The sequence below is a fragment of the Calypte anna genome, chromosome 1 (genome assembly GCF_003957555.1).
Source record: "Calypte anna isolate BGI_N300 chromosome 1, bCalAnn1_v1.p, whole genome shotgun sequence".
NCBI classification, from domain to species: Eukaryota; Metazoa; Chordata; class Aves; order Apodiformes; family Trochilidae; genus Calypte; species Calypte anna.
This window is the reverse complement of record NC_044244.1, coordinates 75,645,765-75,672,023: the sequence shown is the minus strand read 5'-3', so window position 1 is coordinate 75,672,023 and position 26,259 is coordinate 75,645,765. Positions and strand designations below refer to the sequence as shown.

The following is a 26,259-nucleotide window of genomic DNA, read 5'->3' as shown; positions in this document are numbered from 1 at the left end:
GATCCATTGGGAGGTAATGGTGAAAAGCACTCTTTCTGCTGATATCACCCTTTTGATTTTCAGAAGAAATTGATGTGGATAAGCCCCTGACAAGCTGGGGAGCATTGTGTTTTCTGGTTTGTGTAATTCTGAATTTCTGTCATAATAATATACCATTATAAGATACAATGTTTTTATCTGGGATAGCACTCAGATCTTTGGCTTGTTCGCAAACCTTTTGCAATTTGGAGGTTGGTTATGTTTTTTTATGGTTTTCTGTATCAGATACAGGTGTCAGCTACTCTTTAAGCTGTGAGGTCCTTAGACCAAGGGTTATGTTGCTTGAGTGTTTGGAGAAGACTGTATGTGAAACAGGAAGGTTCTGGTATGGTACAACTTACTTGTGTTTCCCATGGAGATGGTGTTCAGTTGGGTCCTGGGAGGCTCCTGAGCCCATATCCCCAGGTTTGGGCAGGTATCTCCAGGCTGCAGAGCTTCCATACTGTAACATCTTCATACAGAAATAATCTCTTTGCTAGATATTGTACTTAAAAATCTTGAAATACTTATTCTCTTGGCACTGTTTTAGCAGTTTTAGATTAATTGCCACTAATCCAGGAGGCCTGGTGGGAAGAAGGTGGGTAGATTTTGCTTTGAGAAGCCAGAGGTAGTGGCTTATAGAGCCTGGGGGGTGTAATGAGTTCACTAATGATATAGGGTAGATCCTCGAGGTACTGTAAATCTGTGTAGTCAGCTGAGCAAAGTAGCCTTCCTGAGCTTGGGACTTGGGACTTAAAATAGGCAACAAACTTAAAGAAACGTTGTGGTTAGTTGTTGCATTTAATACTGTTACACTTTTAAGGAAGATGCCTGCTTCCTCCTTTTCCTCCAACTCAAGCTGATATTTACATCTTTAATATTGCCTCACATTAATCTTCAAAAAATCCGTGCAAAAAATGAGGTTTGCGGGGTGCATGTTGAGCTCCAGACAATCCTTGTTTGCTTTTGACTCTGGGCAGCAGCTTTGTTGGGATAGGGTGAGTTGGATAGCTAGTAGTATCTGGCCAACATCTGATTCTGTGTCTGAGCCTTTTAATGCTGGGTTGACAGCAAACGGGTTGGGTAATGCCACTGATCTGCAATCTTGTATCTCCTCAGTTCAGGAAGGAGATTGAGGTGCTGGAGCAGGTCCAGAGAAGAGCAAGGAGGCTGTGAAGGGATCCAGTACAAGTCCTGTGAGGAGAGGCTGAGGGAGCTGGGGCTGTTCAGCCTGGAGAAGAGGAGGCTCAGGGGAGACCTCATCACTCTCTATAACTCCCTGAAAGGAGAGGGTAGCCAGGGGGGGGTTGGTCTCTTCTCCCAGGCAACTCTCAGCAAGACAAGAAGGCATGGTTTTAAGTTGTGCCAGGGGAGGTTTAGGTTAGATATTAGAAAGAAATTCTTTACAGAGAGGGTGATCAGACATTGGAATGGGCTGCCCAGGGAAGTAGTGGATTCTCCATCCCTGGAGATATTTAAAAAGAGACTGGATGTGGCACTCAGTGCCATGGTCTGGTAACCGCAGCGGTAGTGGATCAAGGGTTGGACTTCATGATCTCTGAGGTCCCTTCCAACCCAGCTGGTTCTGTGATCTCAGACCTTGGCTGTAATGGGATAGATTTCCATTGCTGTAGTAGTGGCCAGTCTACTGGAGCCATTTGTCACCTGCTGCTGTGTCCCCTCTTGTGTCATCAGGGAGGCATGAAGAGCTAGCTGGGTGTGTGGCTAGGCCCATGGCAGGGCACACCATGCACATCGTTTTCACACTTGGAGATGACTGTATAGTAAATTTTCTCCAGAGTATGAATACCTACCAGGTGGATGTACTGGTGTGAACACTGGTCTGGTGCTCTGGTAGGGTGGACCTTGCAGGAGATCACTGGTTGGTGATACGGTTGAGTGTTTGCAGCTTTCACTAGGAATACTCTTGTCCCAGTGGTGAGGTAAAGTCAGTAGACTCCACGAATCTCCTGTCACTGAATTTTTTCTGTTCAAATCTCCTACCAATTGACTTTCAGAAAACAAAAATGGACTTGACCTGGCTTCTGCTGTGGGCTAAACTACGTGGGAATGGCTGGCCACACCACTCAGCTACTCAGACTACAGTAACTTATTCTTGTTTCTAAGCTCATGAATCTGTTTAACCTAAAACAGAGTAGTGAACTTTAAAATGACTTGTTTTTTGAGGCTTCAGCTTTGTGGCTTCTTTCACTGGAAAATCAGTCCAGCTTTTTGTGACACTGATAGTCACCTATGTCATGGATGTAAATTCCAATATTCATTACAGCTTTATTGCCCTGCATGCTTTGAGCTTCATGCTGTTGGGGGACCTGCCTAAGCTAACTGAAAGTAAACAACTCGTCCACTGAAATAAGAATTGGAAGTACTTGAATTTGTTTTTATTTACTAATGTGAATTCTTGTGAAAAGCAGGGCTTGTATGTGTACTATAAATTTATAGCCTAAAAAAGTCAGAAGTTTTAGAGTTTTGTTTGCTGATTTAAGTTTCAGTAATTGCCTGTGAAGTTATGTGACACGGGTACTCTGGGGAAAGCAAAATGTCAAGTACCAAGCACTCACTGAGTGATGTAACTGGCTTTGGGTTGGATGCAGAGCATGCATACAGTACACCTTGTCACTGAGCTTTAGAGGGATGCAGCACAAAAGGTCTTCTGAGATGCCTTTTGCTAGGTTATTAATGTCATAAACCAATCCATAATTCAGAAGAGTCTCTCTCTCTGAGGGTAAAAATCCCCTTTCCCTTTCTTCCACTTATGCCCTTGCAGTAAAATAAACAAGTTTGAAAGATCAACAAAATTCAGAAGTTTTACATGTTAAACAGCATCTCAACTATTTCAATTTAAACGTTATTCCACTACATGTATAATACAAGAGAATAACAAGTCTGATATCTGGCAAATTACTTATTCTTTACTTTCTCCAGTGAGACAATATTAAAACTCTCTCTGCATTCCCTTAAGCTTTTACCGTGCAAAGCAGTAAATACTGCATTAGAACTCTTAACAGGTAGGAGTTACAAACCAGCAGAAATCAGTTTTTCTTCACTAAATACCCATTCAAATGTTAACAGTGCATGTAGGTTGCTCAGTTACATTGTAGAGTCTCCAAACTGTGAAATTACAAACCTGAATGTATTTATCTTACTTACACTCTTTTACTTATCTTACTGTGGCTTTGGTGAATATGGTGAAGGGATGTTTAGAATGTCACAGAGCAGTACAGGAGAGGTCTTTAAGGATCATGTAAGCTGACAGTTCGCTTTCACTCTTTCTGGATCTTTCTCCTTCAGTAAAATTTGTTTTCCATAGGTATTGTAGGTTGTTACCTGAATCACAAAAGCTTCTTTTCCATGCAGCAGGATAGGCACAATCTCAAATTGTCTGAGGATGAGTAAGAAAACATTTTGAATACAACAAGTGTGTCAGTAGTTCAGTAATGGTCTGTTTATATTCCCATCTCTCGTGTATGCTGATTTAAATTACTTTTGAGTCTCAGCTTGATGTAACTTTTTAGTTTATGGGGTTTCTCTGACAAGACAGTAAAGACCTAAGGGCTTCCTTAGCAAAACAAACAGGGAGGAAACAAAAAGAAGAAACCTGGGCTTTTTGTTTGTTTCAGTCTTTTATCTCTTCTCCAAAGAGCTGTTTTTTGCAGGGTTGGGTTTTTTTGTATGTGTGGTTATTGTAAGTACAGCTTATTTATATTTTTGTGTGTGAGGATACTGTTCTCTTTAAATGGATGTCAAGGAAAAAAAGATCAGTTAATTACATTCATACTCTTTTTAATAAGATATTTTCTCAGACATTGCACTGCTTTCTAAAGATTTTTTTTAAGCAGAACGGAGTATGTTCAAGCCTACAGTTTTCTGGAAAACCAAGACCTGACATCATCTTTTGACTTCAGGAGACATCCTCTGGAGTTTTGCCTGAAGGTGTCCTGAGTACTAGCACATAGTTAGTGTACTTGAGATGCTGTTGTTTGTGTACCAATAACTAATGGAAGCTTTTATTGCAAAAAAATATTATCTCCAAGGTGTGCTGTCTTAATATACCTGCTGTCCCATCCCCCCCCTACACATACACTCTTTTGTCAACCTCAAAGGAAGCACCTCAATAATAACAACTGGGTAATGTTAATCTTTCAGACCTTTTTGTTTGTTTATTCACTCTTCAGCCCCTTCTCTCCAAATGCTTTCAGACTGTCTCATAGTCATTTTGCCCCAGTCATTTCCACCCCCAGCAGCAGGTGTTGTGGGGAGCATGGGGTGTATGCTTGGCACTCTACGAGGCCACTGGAGCTGTTTTAAGTGAAATCCCTCCTGACTTGGATGACAGAACAGGACATTGAGTTTTGCAGTGGGGAAGGGAATCTGCAGTGTGAAAATCCACGATGCCTGGAGGTTAATTCTGTAGCTGGAAGTGTTGTTAGCCCTGCCACACCAGTTGTCCCCGTTGGACACCGGAGGGACACCCACGCTTACCTTCCTGCAGCCCCTGGTGTATAGCAGGGGGGCCCAAGGATGCCATTTGTCTGCCCTGATGGCTTTAACACAGTGTGTTGCCCTGTGGTAGCCACAGATAGGGATGTGGGTGGCCAAAGCCACTCACCTGCCACGAGGTAGTGTGCTTAGAGGAATGCTGTGAGATGCTGACCTCCTGCATTGACTTGGGTGTTTCCAGAGCAATCTCTGTGCATAAGGACACATCAGGAGTAAGGAAGATTTCAAGCTTATTGTTTGGGTGCTCATTATTCTTTTCCTTGTCAGCACTGGATGGTTGATATCCTGTCTTCTTGCCTTCTTCTGTTCTTCTCTGGTATAGGGGGTGGCTAAATGTTCTATAGGGGGTGTTCTAAATGTTCTCCCCCAAAGTTTGGGGAAGACTTCATGGGAAAACAGTTTTCCTGCTGCAGTGAGTTGAGTTCACTGCAGGAAAGTGAGAAAATAGAGGGTGACTGTTCCTGTTCTGCTCTGTAGTTTTAAAACTACCTGCTTTGGTTCCTGATGCAAACAGAAAAGAGAGATTTACTGGCTTTGGAAAAAAACACAAAAACTACAGGCATATTTACCACATTTGAATAAACCGAATTACTGCAAATAGGAGATATTCCACAATTTTAGACTTCTTCGTATCGTTCACAATTACTTTGACACAATCAATTCTTCAATCAATAATTCAGACCTTCATGTCATTGCTGTGCCACTCAGCAGAGAAAACAGGAAACCTTACTCCATTCTTAAGAGATCAGTACTTAAATCTAGAGGAACAGGCTTCATCAGCAACTCTTTTTCTTTACAAGAATGGTTTTGTATTAATACTTTCAGTAAACTGTATTTTGACCTATCTGTGGCCACAGCTGCAGTTTCTCCTTGGCCAGTGGCAGAGTAGCTAGATGTAAAACCTAGAGTTTATGACCCATCATGAATACGTAGTTAGATGTATATATATTTTGTCTAAGCATGTATCTGTATTTTCATCTAGCAATATCTTCATAGCATAATTACACATTTTACAAAGCTTATGAAAACTTTGGAAGCATTCACAAAAGCTCAGTTTTACATGTGGTAAACAATTAGCCAAGATCCCCAGGAGTGATGAAAAGAACTGGGAAAAATGATATTTTCATCTTTGTTTCTCTGTGGTCACAAAGATGTGAAGATAAAAACCATAATGCTTACCTGTAATCTTAACTACCCAGTCTAGTGGGTAAGGTGTGTCTTACTTATGAAGTGGCTTTTTAATGTCTGCTGGAAGTGTATTGTTCTGGTTTTTTTTCCTCTACTACAGAGGAGAACTACAGTAGCAGTTTTCACCACCCAGCTGGAGCCAAGCTGTTGGGAGTTTCTTTTCATGAAGCCACTACTTTGACTGACAGATAAGAATTGTGAGTTTTAAATAGGTGAAAAGGTAAACAAAATGAGAAGCTAAACTTTAAATGGTATGTCTTACTAAGAGGACTTCTCCTTTCAGTTTTTATGGGCCTCTGGTGCTTGGTGATTCTCCAGAAAACCTTGCCGAAAGGATATATTATGAAACAGCTACTTTTGGCAACATCATTTTTTAATGCAGCTCTTCCTGTTCACAGTTTTACTCTGTATTTTTGAGGTGTCCAAAGCTTTATTATGAAAGAATAGCTGACAAAAACAAAGTGCAGATTGAAAAGCAGATGTTCTTCACACTTTTAAAATTCATAATGAGCACAAAGAGCTGAATCTTGGGCCATGGGACTTGGCAGCAGTGAGAACTTGAGTTTTATGTGAATTTTGTATGTTAGCACTCTTCTTTCCAGCTTTCAGTGTTAGCTAGGAATGCCTATCTCAATTTTCTCCTACAGTTTTTTTTCCCTTACTCTTTTCTTTAAATCAGTTTTCTGCCTGATTGTTACTGGCAGTTGTCTCAAGGTGATCTCAAGGTATCCTTCTTTTCAAGAATATATTCAACATGTAAATGTTTTACCTGGGAACTTTGCCTTTACATTTAGAATGTCTGTCTGTGGTGCCTGTCTCTGTAGGTTTTTTCTTCAGTAGTAGTCCTGTGCAACGGAAGTGTGAATTAAAGATAATTGACTTTGGAAGTGACATACTAACTCCTCTGAGCTGACTTTGCTGTTGAACTGAGAATATTTACAATGATGAGAACACATTTGCTCTTCCTAAGCTTTAGCTTGAATTGTTATAATTTAACTGTGATACGAGGCAAACAGAGGTATTTAATGCCAATGTCAGAAAGAGTTACCAAGAGCCAGTTTTCACAAATCCGGTTTTAAGTCTTCGGCTGGGATGAGTCATTTAATCTGACGGAGTGAAAACAGAAGAGCAGAAAGGATGCTGGAGCACAGAGGTGTTGGTTCATCTGCCACTTTTCACATTCCAGAGAAAATCTTTCCAATCAAGAGGAAAGTTCTCAGCTGTCTGCAGTATAGCTTCATGAAGATGCTGTGGTATTTCTCAAGGAGCAGGAGTTCAGGACTCTTACTGTTGATGGAGAAAAACGTCCTCAGAGTTCCCTGAACTGAAGGAGTCCCTCACTTAAGTCTGCCTCTTTCCCTTAGCATAGTGTCTCAGCTTAAATCAGTGGAGGAACTCAGGTCACAGATAATGAACATAACATAGGTGGTAGGACTTATTCTCTACAGGAGCACAAGGAACAGTAAGCTGTCTAGAAGGTATTTTCTTCTCCACAGCAGCCTGCCATTACTGATCCCCAAAGCATTGAGGAGAAAACCATCTCTTTTTCCCTGGCTTTGGAAAATACTGGATACACATGGATACATTTTTTGAGTGATGAGAGCCTGAATGAGTTGGCACTTCCTGACAGGTATTTTAAGAGTTTCTTTTTCTAACTGAGGTTTTTTTAACATCTCTGTTTATTAAACGGTAAAAAGTGTCCAACTTTGTGGGTTTTATTTCACTGTGAATGGGCTTTAGAAGATAAAGATAAAGACAAAGGACAACTCAGTGCTTCAATGACAGAGGTTTCTGAATTAGCTCAGTGAATGGTACATGCTCACAGTGAAATCATACAGATTTCACGTACATGTGAAACCCACCCATTCTGAGAGGGCTTCATTATAACCCCAGCATTTAATGAGCAAGGATCCACAGCCAGATTTGCGAGGGCTTTTGTATTCTAGAATGCCCTCCCACTTAAAAATCTTTGAAAGAGAAAAGAAAGCAAGCCTTTCCTGCTTCCTCAGGAACTTCCAGTGCAAACCTGGACTAATCCTAGAAGGAACTGTCTCATTTGATTTTAAGTGTTTGATTCTTCAGTGGGCTGAGTGCAGTCTCCTGCAATGGGATCCTTTGTGTCTCCACTTAAGGCTTGTGAAAGGCCCATGTATCACAGAGATTGCTGCCAAATTAATGCATCCCATAGCAATTCTAGAGTACTTAAAAGACCTTCCAGCTGTTTTCTCCCAGTCTCTAAACAAGGGCAAAAAGACCCCAAGCTTATGGAGTCTTTAGGTATCTTCACTGTTTTTGATAAGCTTTGACTAGCAAAATCATGTGGGGTTGTCTGTCCATTTGCTTACCCAGCTCATCAGGGACCTAGACTTTCAGGGAGGAGCTGTTTGTGATTAGTAATTTGAGCACAGAATAACAGACTTCTGAATTACCCTGTTAACAGCTAATCTCTTGAGGATGTTAAACATCTGAATTTTAGAAAGAATTTGTTCATTAGGTGCCATGCACTCCTATCTTATTCTTACCTTGCACACATTACTTGAGCAGGAAGCTCACTTGCTTACTCTTGCTGTCTTGCTTACTAAGTTTTTAGGGTTTTCCTCAGAAACATAGTAACTTTGGACTCTTCCCCTGACTGAAAAAGAAATTGTAAAAAAAAAATAAAAATATGAGGGAACATTTGGACTAAATCGGTCTAACATTTCCAGACACAATGAAAATAACACACTGTGTTTAAGTCTTATTTATTTACTTATTTACTTATTTTTGTAGTGAGGGAGAGGTGTTTGCAAACGTGGATTGGTAGCAATACGTAGCTTTCTGAAAAAAAGAAAATTACAAGGGTTGAGCCAAACAACCTGTTCAACCTGTTCTCCAGCCACTGGTATTTCCAGCTCTTTTGCATTTTGGAATTACTGTCAAATACACTAACATGGTTGTCATGTCAAGGTTACTGCATGTCAGGTGATAAAGTGTCATCCATTCTCATGGATCATACAAAAGGAAGAAATCAGCCCCCTGAGGTGTTTAATTGTGTGGTAAGGCACAAGAAACATCTGGGAGGCAGCAGGCTGGCCGGCCCCAGCTCAGTCCATAGGAGGCTTGTAGCACAAGTCCTCATGGAAGCCAATTCCAGGCACATGAAGGACAAGAAGGTGACAGCCAAGTGTGGATTTACCATGAGCAAATTGTGCCTGATCAATATGATGAAGTGATGGAAACCAAGATGCTGTGGGAAAGGGTAGAGTAGAGGGCCCTGCTTACTGCGGTGGTACCAAGATTTTTGACACTTCTGTTACCCCTGGAGCCAAACTGGGTACAGACTGGATGGATGGTTGGATGAATTACACAGTGAGTGAACAGCAGGCTGAAAAAGTGATAGAGTTACTGGTGGCATTCCTTGGGGGCCGATACTGGTTCCAGTGTTGGTTAATATTTTCAGTAGTGGTACAAATGACAGGATGGAGTTCACCCACAGCAAGTCAAAGGTGACACCAAGTTGCTGGAAGTAGTAGATATGCAGTAGAGCAAAGCTGCCATTCAGAGGAACTCCAGAAAGTTGGAGTGGGTTATCAGGAAGTGTGTGAAGTTGAATAAAAGGCAAGGGGAAATTCTGGTTGAGCATAAGGAAAAATATCTTCCTTTAAGGGTGGTTGGAGCAGGTTCCAAAGAGTTGGTGGGATTCTCTATCCCTGGTCAGGCTCCTCAGTGGCATAATCCAGTTTTGAAGCAAGGCTTGGTTTGAGCAGGATTAGAGCCCTCCAGGTGTCATGAAGGTAGTCTTTAATATTTCCCTTTCCTTGAAATAATGGTCTGTTGGTGCATGAAAATTTATAATTACATTGTCTAGTTCTAAGGGGATTGATGCAAAAATATTTGCCCTAAATCCTTCACATTCAGCTCATGTCAAATTCCTAGTTTAGATCTTTTGAAGTGGACATGGTTAAATCATGTGATTGTCTTCCCATGAATGAAAAATAAGCCAAGTCTCTTTCTTCCAAAAAAGAGACTGTAGTGATGCATTTTTGTGCCATGAGTGAGCATGCATATAGCTTAAGAATGAGAGTATTGTCTCAGCCATACTTACTTCTGATAGTTTAGTTTGAAGCTCATTTGAGGAGAGATTTTTAGACAAAAATTCTGAGAACTATGTCTTACGGCAAAAAGCTAATTCTCTGGCAAAGAGCAGATTTTTTTTTACCAGGAGTTACCAAGATTTTCTTGATAGTTTGCATGCTTCAGAAGTTTGAAGTTATTCATGCCCAGAATCCACTGAGCTTCAGGAGAATGTGGCTGTGTTACAGTGAAACACCATGCATTAGCTACAGGTTCATTCAGTTACTTCTGACCCTTGTGAATATTGTTTATCATTAGACCTGATTTCCTAATATATAAATTTTCCAGAACTTGTACCTGGCTTATTATGCTGAGGATGCTGGATAAGCCCTAAATCAGGTAGACACCTTCCATGGGGTGTTTAAGCTCTTGTGTGCATTATGAATGAGAGACGGTGCTCAGGTCTACAGCAAGATGCTCACAGGTTTGTCCATAGAGTGTTTTGTCAGCACAGGCAATTTGGGTTGCCCAGCAAAACCCTTGCTGAGGGTGTTGTGGTGATGCACCTGGCTTGCTCAGGCTGTGGCACATGGGAACTCTAGAGGGGGTGGCTTGGCAGGGGCTGTTCAGTGCAGGGGCAGTGGTGTACGCACGGGTGCTTTGTCGTCTGAGTTCTCCACCTCCATGCAGGGCCTGCCTGGAAGTGGATCTAAAGTATGTGTGCCTCACTGGGAATGCTGAACATCCCTGGAACTGCCTGTGTAACAAGCACACAAAAAGATGGCTGAATGGGAAAGTTCTCAGTTTCTACATCTTAGGCCTTCTGGAAGGGAAAGACAGCAAATGGGAGATAAGGGCTGGGGTCAGAGTTACAAGAAGCTTTATGTCTCTCAGATTTTTTCCTAATTGTAAAAATTAGGAAAAAATCAGTGTTCCCACCTTTTATTAAACTGCTTTGAAATCTGGATTCACTACAGGGTGCAGAATGAGTAAGAAAGTTTCTTTTGTTACTTTTTCAGTGAACTTGATTCTGTCACAGCAAGGTATCTAACAAGTCTCTCAGTAGAAAAATAATAGATGCTGATGTTTGGTAGCAGTATGTTTATATAACCTTGTCTCTGTCTCAAACTTTGTTTTCTATACTTTCTCTATAGAGATACAGACACAAATTGTATGTACATTACTGCATCTCTACCAAAGTATATTGCAGAAGTAGAACAGTAACTTCCTTTTAGGCTCTCGGAGGTCTATTGTGAAGAAACCCAGATACTTGTATTGGTTGGTTGGCTACCTGACTTCTGTATTTGTAACTGGGGATTTCAGATGGAGATGTGTCAGATGGAGATGCAAACACATACGTGTCTTCCTATACATGTGGAAATCTGATGTGCTCTGTGTGTTTCACACAGATTTATCCATGTAACGTGCACCACTGTTTTGGTGCCTTCTTTAGCACACTTGTTAGTTCATGTGAATATGTAGTCATTTTTCAGAATACATACTCATCTCAGTTCCTTATACTTGGAGAGTAGGAGAATATTTGAGGTGGAAGACAGGAGAACTGAGGTGTTTACTTACATTACGAGACATTAAGTACTTCCATTACTTACATTAAGTTTGGTCACCAAACTTAGCTGAGTTTTGAGCCCCTGTAAGATCAGAGGTTGGGTTGAGTGTAAGAAACCTTGATGAGGCACTGTAGATTTTTGGCTTTGCATGGTGTGAAGAATGCTTAGAGTATGCTTTATTCTCCAGGATTTTACCATACTGTCAATTGAGGTCCTAATTACTTAGAGACTTTAACATGTCAGAATTTTCTTATGATAGGAAGTCATTAAGTTGTACTGAAAAAACTCTAAATATAGCTCTGACATTTGTGCCTTGTTTGTTTCTCTAGATAAGATGGATTATTTCTTCCCATTTTCCTTTTGGTTCCTTTGTCCTGAAATCAGCTGTCTTCTGTCCCAAATTCAGTCCATCAGAATGCTTAATGGGTTTTAAATACCAATTTGAAATAAAAATGAAAATAACCACTAGGTGGCACTCGAAAAATGTGTGTTGAGATAATACATCTGCTTTCAGAATAATTGCAAATTTTGGTAGCCCAAGAAGAATTATATGTAAATGTGCACAGTTCTGAGAGATTGGTGCTATTTACAAAAACAGAGTCAACGTTCCTTTAGCTGTGTCTCCTTCTGTGATCAAATCAAACCACTGCAGCAAGGAATATAGTCTGCCTTAAAAGCTCATTCCAGATGCTTAAAATGCTGCCTTTAGAAAGAACAGAAGCGAATGTATAACTCATATGTATAAATGTGTTTGTTTTCTGGTTGTTTTTATTTATATCCAGCTTTTTAACACAATTATGCCCTGCCCTGACATTCTGTTAACCTTTCAGCTTATGTCTCATTGGAGATACAATGTATTTTGACGAAGTGTTGCTGCTTTAGTATTTCTTTTAATAGTATTTTATGTCAATGGCATGGAAATGAACCCAGAGTCTGATAGGGGAGGGTTCAGGCAGAGAACTCTGTGGGTTTGCTTTTCACCAGTTTCTGCTCTAGCCACTTTGTCTCTTGGTAGGAGGAGAGGATGGAGGGAGGCTGTGGCAGCTGTAGGAATGCTGCAGAAAATAAGATTAGCTACGAGTTTATTATCATGTCAATCTTGTGGTATTTCTGTCAGTGATCATTGCACAAGTCTGTTTCATTTGAAATTTTCTTGTAGCCTCTTTATTGTTTTTGAGATGCAGAAGAGTTACATTACCATGATTTATGAGCTAATAATACTGAAAATGAGCAAAGCTGAGTAAATATTGTCTGTAGCCATCAATTTGAGTCTTCTTCTGTTGAAGCAGTGGGTAGTAGCTGTTTCGAGGAGTTGTTTGGACAACTGTCTTAGCCTATTGTATTCAAGTTGAAGAGAGCCAAAGTAGACAAACTATAATACTCAGTTGTGCAAGGATATTTTATGGCCTATTAAATACATATTAAGGGACTAGTTCTTTCATTTGCTCATACAGCTGGATTATCGCTCCCCTGACACTGGTAGTAATTATGACTGAATTTTATTATGAAAGCTTCGTTACGCACATGGTCAGCCTTAGAATGGATTACAGTAGTGATGGACACAGCCACATTGTCCTGCTTCTGCAGAAGACACTAGGGCATAATTTTCTCCTAGGTGAAAAGGAGAACTGAACAATTTGCCCACTCGGCTGTGCTCACCCCACAATGTCTGCTGCAGGAACATCTCCTTTTTGTGCTGCTCGGTGCTATGCAGAAGCACTTGGCTGTATTTCTGCTGTGACTGGACCCTTGAGCAATTTTTATGCCTACTAACTAATGAGAAAAATGAAGCTTGGGGAGTGATGAGTCAAAAAGATGGACTTTTTTTTTTTTTTCCCCCCATTCAGAGGGTCTTATCCTCTGAAGGCTGTGAGCAGAACTCCAGCCCATCCCTCTTGTTGACATAAAATTTCAGTTTGACTTTCAGTTATTACCTGCTAGGCTTTTCACTGAGGAAACTGTTGCTGAACTGCAGATGCCCTCCTGGGAATGAGCTGAGTGGAGTACTCTGCACTGAAATTAGTTAAGTATATCATGTGGCCATTTTACCTGTGATCTCACTGGCTTGAAAGCACTTTGAGATTAACTGTTTATTGATTGCAAAGTGAGAGGGAACCTCTGTGATCCTGTTAACAGGTCACAAAGATTTTCATTTTCAGATTGGTATTAAAATAACAGCAAAACACAGGAATGGCAGCTGTCTTTCTAGGAAAGTTGCTCTCCGTGCATGCTCAGGTTGATTACTGAACAAAGCAAATCTTTTCGAGTGTGTACATGAACACTCAGTTCTGGACACTCGTTTTCATTGCTTTTGGGCAGCTATTTGCTCTATCAAAATTTCTCCCCTGCTTTAACTTGCTAAAAGTCAGTGGTTTGGGGGTTGCACTGTTTCTATGGTCTGTAATGCTCTACAGACAAGCGTTTCTCTCCTATCAGAGTGGTTGTTGCATTTCAGTCTGCTTGTGTCCCTAGAGGAGAAGTATGCTGTTCATAAATTGCTCTGGTGTCAGCAGAGGGCTTTTGTGGAGCTTGTTGTTGTTATCCCCCCTCTCTGTGGGAGGAAGCATTGCAAAGTAGGTTGGGTTCTGCCTGCTCTGTTTTGAATTTCAGGCGTTTATTCTTCTCACTTTTCCTGGTTTGTTGCATTTCTCTCCGGTTGTGGATGCAGATGTAGGACCTAAAAGAAACACTTCTTTGGAGCAAAAAGATGCCAGAGTTTCCTGGGTGGTGGATGGGTCACAACTCCCTCACTGAGGAGCACGTTCAGTAGCAGCAGTGTCCCAGCACATCCATCTCCCGGGTGACTAAGCTCACCTACATCTGCGGGAATGCTGCTCCCTAGTGCCCATCTCCCTTTTGTTTGCTCTGCACCAAGCATACAGCTTGGAAAACTCCGGTCTGCTCTCCAGGAGCTCAAGGCAAAGGCCTGTATCAGGAACAGTGTGGCCAGCAGGTCCAAGGAAGGGATTCTGCCCCTGTACTCAGTGCTGGTGAGGCCATACCTTGAGTACTGTGTCCAGTTCTGGACCGCGCAGTTTAGGAAGGATATTGAGGTCCTGGAGCAGGTCCAAAGGAGGGCAACCAGGCTGGTCAAGGCACTCGAGCACAGATCCTGTGAGGAGAGGCTGAGGGAGCTGGGGGTGTTCAGCCTGGAGAAGAGGAGGCTCAGAGGAGACCTCATCACTCTCTACAACTCCCTGAAAGGAGGGTGTAGCCAGGGGGGGTTGGTCTCTTTTCCCACACAGCTCTCAGCAAGACAAGAGGGCACGGTCTCAAGTTGTGGCAGGGGAGGTTTAGGTTAGATATTAGAAAGAATTTCTTTATGGAGAGGGTGATCAGGCATTGGAATGGGCTGCCCAGGGAAGTAGTGGATTCTGCATCCCTGGAGATATTTAAAAAGAGACTGGATGTGGCACTCAGTGCCATGGTCTGGTAACTGCAGCAGTAGTGGATCAAGGGTTGGACTTGATGATCTCTGAGGTCCCTTCCAACCCAGCCGATTCTATGATACTGTGATTCCATGAAGCCACTAGGCTGATCCAGGTGGTTTTTCCCTGGTGGATGTGCATGGCCATGAGCAGACCTGCAGTGGTGTGGTGGCTTGGCACCTGGAATGGTTACTGCCTGGTGCCCTGAAATGCCTCTTTTATCCTAACAAATGCCTCTCTCTTGCAGTTTAGCAGCCCTAAGTTTTGACTAGCAGTGTGTGTGATTGCAGTCTCATTACTGTCTCAGAGAAATTAGTGTAGCCGTGGCCTGTGACTTGCTGAGTTTTCTGGTTTTGTTTTTCTGCCTCTGCAGCTTCTTGAAAGTTGGAATGAACCCCGTAATAGCAAATGTCCTACTGCCACTTAAGTTCAAGGCAAAAAATGGCTAGTGTAGATTGAAGCATGAGTCTTCAGGCAACTGCTTTTTTTAAAGTGTCTGGGGAAGAAAGCCACGCAGCCTGAAAAATAATGCTAACACAACAGGGTTGTGGCTGGTTACTATTTAAATCACATCCTCCTGCAGTGGCTCCATGCACTTGAATGAAGATGCTGGTGACTTCCACCCCCAAACCTGTTACTGCACAGGGAATACTGGTGACTTTTACCCCCAAACCTGTTACTGCACAGGGAATGCTGGTGACTTCCACCCCCAAACCTGTTACTGCACAGGGAATGCATGTGCCCCGAAGCCGCCGCTTCCCTGAGAGTCGCTGCGCGCAAATCACCCGGGGGGTGGGGGACGGAGCTGCCGCTGCAGCTTCCGCGGTGCGTGCTGCTCGCTGAGGGATTTTTGGGAGTTTGGTTTGGTTTTGGTAAGTTTGCTTTTAAAATCACAAGCCTTAGGTGCCAGCTTCCCCCTGCTCCCCCCCCCCCGACCCGTGCGCCGGCCCCCTTGCCCCGGGCTGGCCGTTTAGAACCCTCGAGGTTCGGTAGTAACCAAACACTGGCGGGGTTCGGTAGTAACCAAACACTCCGAACCCTTCGACTCCTGTCCCGGCTCCTGCGTCGCTGCCTCCTCCCGCCCCTTCGGCCCCGATCTCGCAGGGGGCTTGCTCCGAAAAAAGCCTCCAGCACCTCGTTGGCTTTCCTCTGGGCCTGGCGAAGGTCTCCTCCTGCCAGAGCATCGCTCCGCGGAGCTGCCCAAAGCCAGCGTTTCTTCTCCTCCCACCCACCCACCCGCAGCAGGTACTTCTATCCCGGCGTTTCCCTCTCCCGAAACAGAGGGAGAATTTGATACGACCAACTTGGCACACGTGTGGAGAAGCCCCAAAACAGCCAACGCGCCCCGTCCCTAGCCCACGGGTGGGACCGGTTCCCGATGGGACCCGTCACGCCCCCGATGTGCCCCATCAGGTGCTTCAGCCGCCGGGTAGGCACACTCTGTGGAACCCCTCTCCGCCCCAGGAGCCCGGCACCCCGCTCTGCCCCGGACAGGGGTGGCCCTGCCCCGGGCTGACCCGCACCTCCCGGGCTGCCCGGCCACGGCACAGCCGCCGGGCCCAGCACCGCGACCGCGCTCCTTTGCAGCCCCTCCTATCACCCTTTGGGGGTGCCGGTGCCAGGATAGAGTTAGCGGCCGTTCCGCCACAGCCCCGGCACCGGTCGCCGTAGTCACCGTGTAGCAGCAGAGTTCCTGATGCTGTCTCCTCCTTCCTTTTTTTTCCTCTCCTGTACCGTCCTCCAGGGATCCCTCCTGCCAGCCCGTCCTGCCCCCCCAGCAGCTGTGGCATTGGGGCAGGAGTGTTTCCCGCATCTCCTCCTTCTCCTTCTTGGATGCAGTGCTGACTTAGTGAGCAGGTGTTGGGGTTGTGGATGGTGTGTTGGCTTTCATTGGAGCTGGTGTTTTGTTTGGATGTGGAAGGAGTGAGTTTCTGCCAAACTCAAACCACATTGCCCAAACAGAGCACACGTTTCCTCTGGGAAACGTTTCTATCCACCAGAGTTTCAATCAAAGTGAGGTATGAAACGTCCAAACCTGTTACACCCAGCCTCAGCAAGGCTGTTTGAAACGTGTTGGTCAGTTATTATTTATTTTAAATTAATACTAGTGTTTAAAGCCCTGACTTTTATTTTCAAACACTAGGTTTATTTAGGATAAGGCATGGTAGAACATAAAAGTGCGACCATTCCTAAATGTGACACTTTATGAAGGCTATATTTATAGGTCCAGGAGCCAGTTCTTGCAAGCCTGGTAGTTGCTATCTTCTAACACTGATAAGTTTAAGATAAAGGTATGGATTTGGCTTTACCTAAGTGACTGTTGCCAGGCATTCAGACTGGGGAATGAACATCCAAATAGAGGGAGGGAAAAAAATAATTAAAATATAAAACCCAACATAATGAGATGCTTCAGAGAACTAGGGGGTAGTAATTTTTGTAAAGGTTGTACAAAGTCTTGTCCAGCCATCCTACTTGCTTTCTGTGTGTTTTGACTACATTTTTGAAATACTTCTTTAGTTAAATATTTTAAATACCACACACAGCTTAGTTTTCATAATTAGATTAATTTGGTTTACATTCGGTGGATGGGGTAGGGGGTACTGACACACAACAACTTGGGTGGCTTGTTCAGCAGTGCCATTACCCTGCCTGCCACAGCCCTGGGTTACACCTGGGTTACACCACCCCCCCACTCCCCAGACATTTCCCTGATGATGCTCCTGCTGCCTGCCAGGAAGTTCTGCCCAGGGCCTGGCCTCCATTTTCCTCCCCATCACCAGAGGCCACCTACTTGAGCTCTGCATAATGGATGTGGAAAGCAGATTATTTACTGATGTCTTTTATGCATTCAAAGCCTGCTGTTTTGTCTTTGTCAAGCTAAATGATGCTAGATTTCACAGATGTCCTCATTCTTTTTTATTTTCTTTGCTCTCTTTTTATTTGTTTCCTGCCCCAGTATTCCCTTTTTGTTTCACTGTTTGCTCTCTTTTCCTTTTTATTTTTTTATTTTAATTCTTTTCTAGACTACAACTACCAACTTGTAATTTTTAACAAGTAGTTTACTCTACTGACAGAAAGCACTTGCTGGCAGCCTAACCATGATGCACTTTCACCTTGGTTTTCCAGTACTGTACCTAATGCAGCACACCCAAGTTTGGGTTACATACAGAATTTCAGGCAGTGTTGGTTGAAGTACTCACTTGGCTGAGTGAGGCCCAGTCAGCAGTGTTTGTTCTCTGGCAGGCATGTAAGGAAAAGTCGGTAAAGATCTATGTTACATTTTGTCTTTTTAATTGTGTACTGTAATGATAGGATCCAATTCCAAAGTGTGTCTTTTGAAGGTAATTTTGTAGCAGATGCAGTTTGTCTGTTTCAGTGAAGACATTCCTAATGTCTGAAGAGCTCCCTACAAAACAAAATACTATTTTACTTCTTTATGTTGTCTTCTATAAGCGAAGAGAACTAGAAAGAAAAATAAAGTAGAAATCATCACTTAGAAATCACCTATCATTAAAAGACTTACATTACATAACTCCTCGTGACTTTTAGTTATATTATGCTTAAGTCTCATGGCAAGATCCATGTTCATTTAGTACCTTTAAAAACACAGTTGCCTGAAATAGTGACACAAGCATATCTGTGCAGAGTACTCCAATAGGCAAGTTTTTTCTAGGTATTTAATACCTGTGTTCAGTGAGAGGTTTTCTTGGGCCCCTCTTGCCCACTTGCTGTGTGTGTGATTTCCATTTTAAAAGATCTGGAGAGTTAGCACTTGAAATGCCCTCACAACCATTCTTACTGACAGCTCTGAAGAATTAACTATGGTAGCACTATCCAAAAGTAAAAGTAAATGATATGTGCATAAAAAAGGCAAGTAAACACCAATAACTATTTTATTCTGCTCCCCTCTGCTATTTAAAAAGAAAAAAAAAAAAGTAACATGATATTGTACTAATGCTGGCAAAGGTGGTTCAACTTGCACTAGTTTCTGTACTAGACAAAACCTCATTATTTGCATCAAAAAAACCCCCAAAGAACAGTAACTTATGCATGTCTGAATGAGTGGAGAGAATAGAGATGAAGTTTAAAATCTATTGACTTTTACTGAGTATTGGTTTTATTCTTCTTTGGTAGGCATTCAATTAAAAACACCCTAAAGTTAAAAGAAACTTTTAAAAGAAGTGCTGTTGACATCCTTTTGGTGATCTTGGGGTTTCATTTTATGTATTTCAGCACAAAAGAAAGCAAGTATCTCAAATCTGAGTTTGAGAATAAGGAATAGTTTAAATTTTTTTCTGAAAATATGAAAGTTTCATTAAAAATTAAGTAAGACTTGTTGCTGTGTTGCAGAGTGTTTCATTTGGTGACAGTCTATCCCAAATCTCTGCTAGCAATCAGGATTTCACTGAGTCTCAGCATGTCCCCCATTAAACCATCACATCTCCAAAAACTAGAAAACTCATTAATGGCTTTCTGCTGTAAAATAATAAAGAGTATATTCACTGACTGGTCAGTAATTAATGCCAACCAGCTTTTGTACCAGCTCCATTATACAAATATTCTGGTTCAGTTATTCCAGAGCTAAAAGAAAGAAATAAAAAAAAAAAAACAACAACCAAACAACAACCTTTTGTATTCATGAAGGTGTATTTTACTGCCAGCAATCTCCATTTGCTTTTAGTGGAAAATTCAAATACCTCTTCAGTTCAGTTGAAGTTGACCTGTGAGAACATGAACTCATTCCCCAGTCTCCTGCCTCTTTGTTGAAGCAGTTCAGGTCACTGCCCTTGGTGACCCAGGGGTAGCCCCCGAAACACCAAGCCTTCGGTGTCATAGTTGCTTCCTCCTTTCTCTCTTTGCTATTTGCTTCTGTAAAGTAGTTGAGAATTCAGGTACTGTAAAACAGAGCTGAAGTTGTAGCATAATCCACTTGAAACTTCTGCTTTGTAATCTCCATGGGGTCAGCTGAGGACCCAGATGGAGAGTTGCTGGAGTTCAGACATTCTTCCCTGGTGAACCTTCCAACAGGGGACTACAACACAGTCAAAATTTGCATCTCTAGGGTTCTGCTTTTTTTATTATTATTATTTATTTATTAATTTCAGCCTATAGTGCAACATTTGCCTTACAATGCTGGGTTACTTTTGAAAACCTTTATGAGGATTTTGGTGGGTTTGCGTGTAGTTTGGGCAACACCTGGTGAGTACAGCTTGTTCAGCACAAGCACTAGTGGCATTCTCTGTCACTGAACAGCCGTGAGGTGAGAGAGTCTCAAAATTAGGACTGCAGAAATTGGTCACCCATCTATATCAGGTTTTGTAAATAGCAGAGGAAGACAGGAAAAAAATTTGTTAATGAAGGTTATCAAACAGTTGCTTTAATGAGCATGTGAAAAATGAAGACTTGTATACAGGTGTGTAATTGAAATAGAAAAATAAGCCATAAAAAGCTAAGCAGTCATTTCTCCTCCCCAGCATTCCTGTACCATCCAGCTTCTCTCTTTAAGAGTCTTGATCTTTTTTTCTCTAGAGCCCTATTAGGTGTACATATTTATAAGACATCCAAGAAAACTTGGATTTATTGATTAATGTTTCCAGGACCAGAAACAAAATAATACAGCTGGCACACAGGCATAGATTGTTAATTTTTTTTGCTCATGTAATATCTCTGTAATGTTGGGTCTGTATCTGCACATAGGGTAGGTGTAAAGAACATCACCCTGAAGGTAACTCACACTGTCACTGCTTGATGAATGTCAGCCTTGACAGGTATCCTCTGGCAATGTTACAAAGTGTGTGTGGCTTATTTTAAGCAATGTTGTCCATACTTTCATGTTGTCTTGTTGGACTATTCCTACTTTTTCCCTAGTGTCACCTTTTTGTCATCCTGAAGCTGAGAAATACCTTGTAAAATCTTGTTAGGTAGTTTTAATTGCTTCTCCTCTTGCTAACTTCTAAAAGCCATTATGTTTGTCTTAAATTATGTGGTATTTTTATTGATGCTGTAGAAAATAATACTCTTTTTTTGTGCTACAGTTTATAAATTCCATTTATTGCAAACTTTGAAGTTTTCATGCTGTGTATCTTTTATACTTTTAAGCCTTAAAACTTGCCCATGACATGTGTAACTTTCTGTAGTACTATGTGATTGCCAAACTTAAACACATGCTTCAGGTCTTGTAGGATCCAAGTCCAGCTCTTTTCAAAAGCTTGCTGGTACGGATGGTTGCCAGCACTCAGGGAGAGGAGCTAGTATTTTTTGCTTGCTTTTGTCTGTCAGCTTCCTGTCTCCCATATAAAACAAGCAACCAACATGCTACTGATGATGTGTCAAGAGGAAAAAAAATCAGATAAATAAACAGAATCTGAAAAGTCCATTAAATGGACTCAATTGATGTTTTGCTATTCAGCAAGTAAATAACGCCAGTAAAACTTGCACTCTCATATAATCATATGTGCACTTACTTGACCAGGGAGTGTCTTCTCTAAGTAGTTATGCTATGTCTTGCCAAAATCTTCCATACAGAAGAATGAATGAAGGTGCCCATGTTAGCTCTGTTTTGCTTTGACTGGATTTTTTTTTTTTAATGGGGGAAATATTTAATGGCACAGTCACCGACAGAGCTTCCTCTGGCTTTGTCTATGGCACCAGGACTTAACCTAGCTTTATCCTGCTGGTAAGAAGCCTCTCTAAGACTTAGCACTTTTTATGAGCTTTATAAAGCTCTAGCTGACTAACTATTCCCCAGGTTCAGTTTGTTGTGATGTTTGCGTTGTTTTCTTGCAAAACCAGCCATGCTCCTGTCAGGTAGTGTGTGTAAAGCATATATTTTTCCTGAGAGGTAGTTAAGAGGTATTTTTTGGTGAAGAACATACAAAAGATAGGTGTGGAAATACTGTTTAGCTTCTGCATGCTGTTGTTTCAGCAGATAACCTGTTTTGCTTTCTGCATAGGGGCATTTGTTGCTGAGTACTTTGGAAGTGTCAAGTTGTCTGCTTCTGGTTGTTTGCTTGAAATTTGTGTACTCACTTCTTGTAGTCAGGGGATCAGATTTCCCTGTTGCACCTTTTAATGGCTCTTGGGAAATCCAAGCTCATAGTGTCATGGGGTTCTGCATCAACATTGCTATATATATGTGTATGATTAACAGGTGAGTGGCTGGCCATATGTTCCACTGCTAAAAAGAGAGATATCCTGGCATTTTCAGTGACAAAATATGAAAAACTATAGTGGACACAGGTCTGGGAGAGCTGTGGAGCTTGTCACTCACTTGACCAATGAAATGTAAGGGCTTTTCTGTTACTCTTCAGACAGGAACACATTTGAGAGCTGGACTGTCTAGTGTGCTTGCTTCTTGCTCTTAAATTGTATATTGCCAGTTAATCTGGACATCAGGTGGAAACATTAAGACTGGAAAAGATACTCCATGCTGTTGCTGGTAATTGAAATAAACATCTATCAGTTACCTCTCCAATTCTGAGGGTCTTGCACGAGTGCCCCATATACTTGTCATTGGTTTAAGTATCTATTTATGGTCATTTATGCTTACGGGATTGTTGTGAACTTACAACTATTTTTGCATGACAGGTCACAGTAATGAAAGGCAGTAGTAGGAATAAGGATCATTCGACAGAAGGAGAAGGAACTGGGAAACGACCAAAAAGAAAGTGTCTTCAGTGGCATCCTCTCCTTGCCAAGAAACTCCTCGACTTCTCTGAAGAGGAAGAGGAAGAAGAGGAAGAGGAAGATCTTGATAAGGTAGACTTCATTGGATGCTTTGACCATAGAAGGTTAATGGTGAGTCAGATTCTCCCTGTCTGTATTTTTGTTTTGTTTGCTTCTTGCTGTTCTCTTCTGTGAACAAACACAGCCAGTTAAAATAACTGATGCTGTGCACACAAGGCTGTAAAGGCAAGTAGCAAATAATGCAAAAAAAGTGAATTGTTAATCACCCTTTTTAAAGTCTTGGACAAAACTCTAAAAGAGTTAGACTGTTAGTTTTAACTGGGTTATTTTAATAATGTGTGTCACATTTTGGCCTTGATTGCTCCTGGTGGCTTTTTGACACTTTTTAAAAATTGTTTGCTTTGGACATGAAGTTAGACCATGCTTGATGTCTGCTTTAGTGGCTGTGAGAACGTACCAAGCTAATAGTTTTCTTTCTTTCTTTAAAGATGAAAAAAATACAAAGATTAAAAGGGAAAAAGAAGCAAAAAGCTGCCAACAATTTTTACTGCTTTGAACATGAAGTTCAACTTATCCTCCAGAATATTGAGAGCCGTAATCTGTCTCTGATTTGACACTTCGTTTTTTGGTATTGTTCAATGATGCTGGCCTTACCATTTTTCCGTAGGGATCCCACAATGTAGAACCTCACAAATATACAGTTCGACTTATCTTCTGTAACTAAAAGTGGGAATAAGTTATGGACACATGATGCTTCCATCATGTGGATAACATTGATATCTGCATCTCCATGATTACTTCCTAAGCTAGGAGTGGAGAGGTCAATGCGGAGGATACTGCTTGAGCTGCACACTGATGTGGAAGAGTGATCTTGTCAAGGATAAGGAGCAGTAAGGTGGAGCCTGATGCTCTGACAGTGCTTTCTGTTAACCTTGCCGGTCACTTCCACAGTGAGTTACAAACCACAGCAGTGTTGCAGTTAGGTAGGAGATGGCTTCCTGTCTCATACAGTACGTGGTTTCATTCTGTTAGGGCCAGTCTTCTGTGGTATGTCCCTTGCAGGCATGGTACACTGCTGTAATTGTTACTGAGAGTAACTTCTGGCAATGTAGTCTGTTGAAACTTGCCCTCTGGCTGCTGGTGGGCAGCTGTGCAGAAGCTGCATTGCAGCACTGCTGACAGGCTGAGTAATAGATGGTGAGTGGGGGGAAAGCAACTCATGCACTTCCCTTCTTATGCACTCTATAGTTACAAAAAATGCACGGGCTTTTTAGGAATGGGGTAGGAAGGATCTCTTCCCTCCTGCCCCTTTGGGACTGTTCCTAGAGAATGGTGTGCAGCTTAGACATCTGCTCCAATTGCAAGCTGGAGTTTTAAGTCTTGCAGAGAGGATGAATGAATCATGAACTGTCAGGTGAGGAGGTTTGGTAGAACTCTGTCTCTCCTGGACGGAATGGATGGCCTTTGAAGACAGCTGAGTGTGTCTGTGTGCGTCTCACTCACACACAGCATGCACAGACTCTTGGTCATCGCGAGAAGCATGGGTAACTGAGTTTAGACCTTCCCTTTTGGTTCTGTTAGGTCCCACTCCTGGGTGCTGATGGTTTAGAGCAAGATGCTGATGAAACCGAAGATGATGAGTCCTCGGAGCATCGAGCTCGCCGACCAATGAATGCATTTCTGCTGTTCTGCAAGCGCCATCGCTCTCTCGTGCGCAAGGAACACCCTCGCCTTGATAATCGTGGCGCGACCAAGATCTTGGCAGATTGGTGGGCTGTTCTAGATCCAAAAGAAAAGCAGAAATACACTGACATGGCCAAGGAGGTATGTTCTGTCGGAATGGTACAGGTAAAGAGGGTTCATGATCCATCTGCTTGTCTTCTGTTTCTCTGTATCAGATGTTGTACGTGGGATCTTTCTCTCCCCTGCGTTCCTCAGCTTTGCCGGTGGGATTATGGATCCCAGGAGCTGTTGCTGGTCTTGCTTTGATTCACTTAGTCTTTTGGACTAGAACAGCAAGAAGTTGGTCTGTGTACACACACTGACCTGTCTCTAGTAGTCATTGGTACATATAAATACTTTGGGATACATAGATAGTTTGGGATAGATATCACCTGATAATTCTTACAGTATAAGCAGTAATGCATGGGTAGTGTGTGATGGTTGAAAACGATAAATTACACAGTTCAGTGTCAGCTGACTGTAATGCTACATAGCTGTGCATTTGTTATTGATAATACATGTTGCTGTTGTAATACAGGTGAACCAAACTAAAAGCATAGTCAATAAATGGAGTCTTTCTTTGATGTTTCATGAAGTAAATCCTATGTATTAATTAGTTTCTGAAAAGCAGCCTTTGGTGGGTCAGAGTCTGATACCTGAACCAGAGAGCAATATATAGTCAGAGTTTCTTTACTGGGAGAAAGGAAAAGAGATTTATCCTCATGTTTCACAAGGTGTCTTTACAGCAACTTAAAATTCAATCAATGCTTTAGAAATAGCTTGCTTGGTAATTTGCCCACGAGAAGGCTGTGGGTATCCATAGCAGAGTGTGAGGCACACAGCTAGTTACTTAGCCTGATAATATCATTCCAAACTGATCCTTCTAACCACCTCTGTGGTGTAGATTGTGGGTAGCCATTGAATTAAATCTTAAATAACAAAAAAAAAAAACAGAGGGGCAGTGAGAAGGAAGAATGTCTCCCTCATTTGTCAAGCAATGCTAACACACTACAAGGAGTACAGCTATCTGTAAAACAATTGGGGAAACTATTATCCATATCTGCCCTGTTGCCTGAAGTTGTCTGATACTGTTAGCACACACATGTAACATTAACATCTGGCTTTCCAGTTGTTTGTGTGAACATGGAAAGGTCCATAGGAAAAAGGAAGCATTCTGCATGGCAGCTCCTTTTTGAAGCAGGGCCTGTAATACCTCTGTAGGTTCCCATCTGTGACACAGTGTTGAAATACTTGAGTCTCAGCTTTGCCCAGCCATTCCTGATTTGTTCTGCATTCCCATTTACAAATTAGTGGTGCTTCTTGACATGTGTGGGAAAAGGGCAGTTAGAAGATCCAGTACAGATAGAGGGGAAGGAAAAGGAAAATAAAGAAAAAATTTTTGAAAGAAACAATTCTACTGGCGCTACCTTACATATCCTTTTGTCTTGCTGAAGGGAACTCATCCATTAAGAACAAAAATAATAGCAGAACTTCTGTATGAACTGACAGATCTGAAACTATTAATCATACTGTAGAAATCAGTGTTCCTGTGGTGGTATATTTATTTTTCTTGGCATGAAGAGCAAATTTCATATTCAGTGTCAAAGTGAAACAATAAATCTAAGTAGTTTTCATCATTACAACTAGTTCCAAGAGCATGTAGAAGACAGATAGTGTATAATTTATGTTCTTTAAACAGCTGTATGTTATAACAATAATTAGCAACTATCACGTGCCTTCTTACCATCACAGGCCTATTGTGTATGTGTGAATCAGTTTTGTTTTAACACTCTCTTTTGTAGTTAGGCTTACTGCTGAGGCTGTTGAAAAGATGTTAATGTCAACTCTAGTGCAAACCATTTATTGGTATTTTTCCTCCGGAGAGCTCATTTAAAAGTCAAGAATGTGAATGTGCTTGTAAGGACATAGAATTACCATTGTACCAATAATCCTGTTTTAGTGCCTATATAGATAATCTCATTGAGGTTTAAAATACAGTGGATGAACCTCGGTTACTTAGAGGTAGCTTTGCAGTGCCCTTTAACTTCCAGTTTTTACTGCATAGCTGCTGCCCTGGC

The 26,259-nt window shown here is 41.9% G+C and overlaps 1 protein-coding gene across 12 annotated transcripts in view; it reads left to right on the top strand.

The window, feature by feature from the left end:
• The window catches only part of BBX (BBX high mobility group box domain containing), a 143,919-nt gene that overhangs the window by 60,445 nt on the left and 57,215 nt on the right, over window positions 1-26,259 (top strand). For 10 of the 12 annotated variants that reach the window (XM_030447992.1, XM_030448041.1, XM_030448015.1 and 7 more), the window contains 2 exons: window positions 22,361-22,570; window positions 24,041-24,283. In XM_030447992.1, the coding sequence (XP_030303852.1) occupies window positions 22,370-22,570; window positions 24,041-24,283 (444 nt within the window). In that variant the 5' untranslated portion in view covers window positions 22,361-22,369. The remainder of the gene's footprint in view (window positions 1-22,360; window positions 22,571-24,040; window positions 24,284-26,259) is intronic. The other 2 variants (XM_030448001.1, XM_030448034.1) reach the window with 1 other exon arrangement.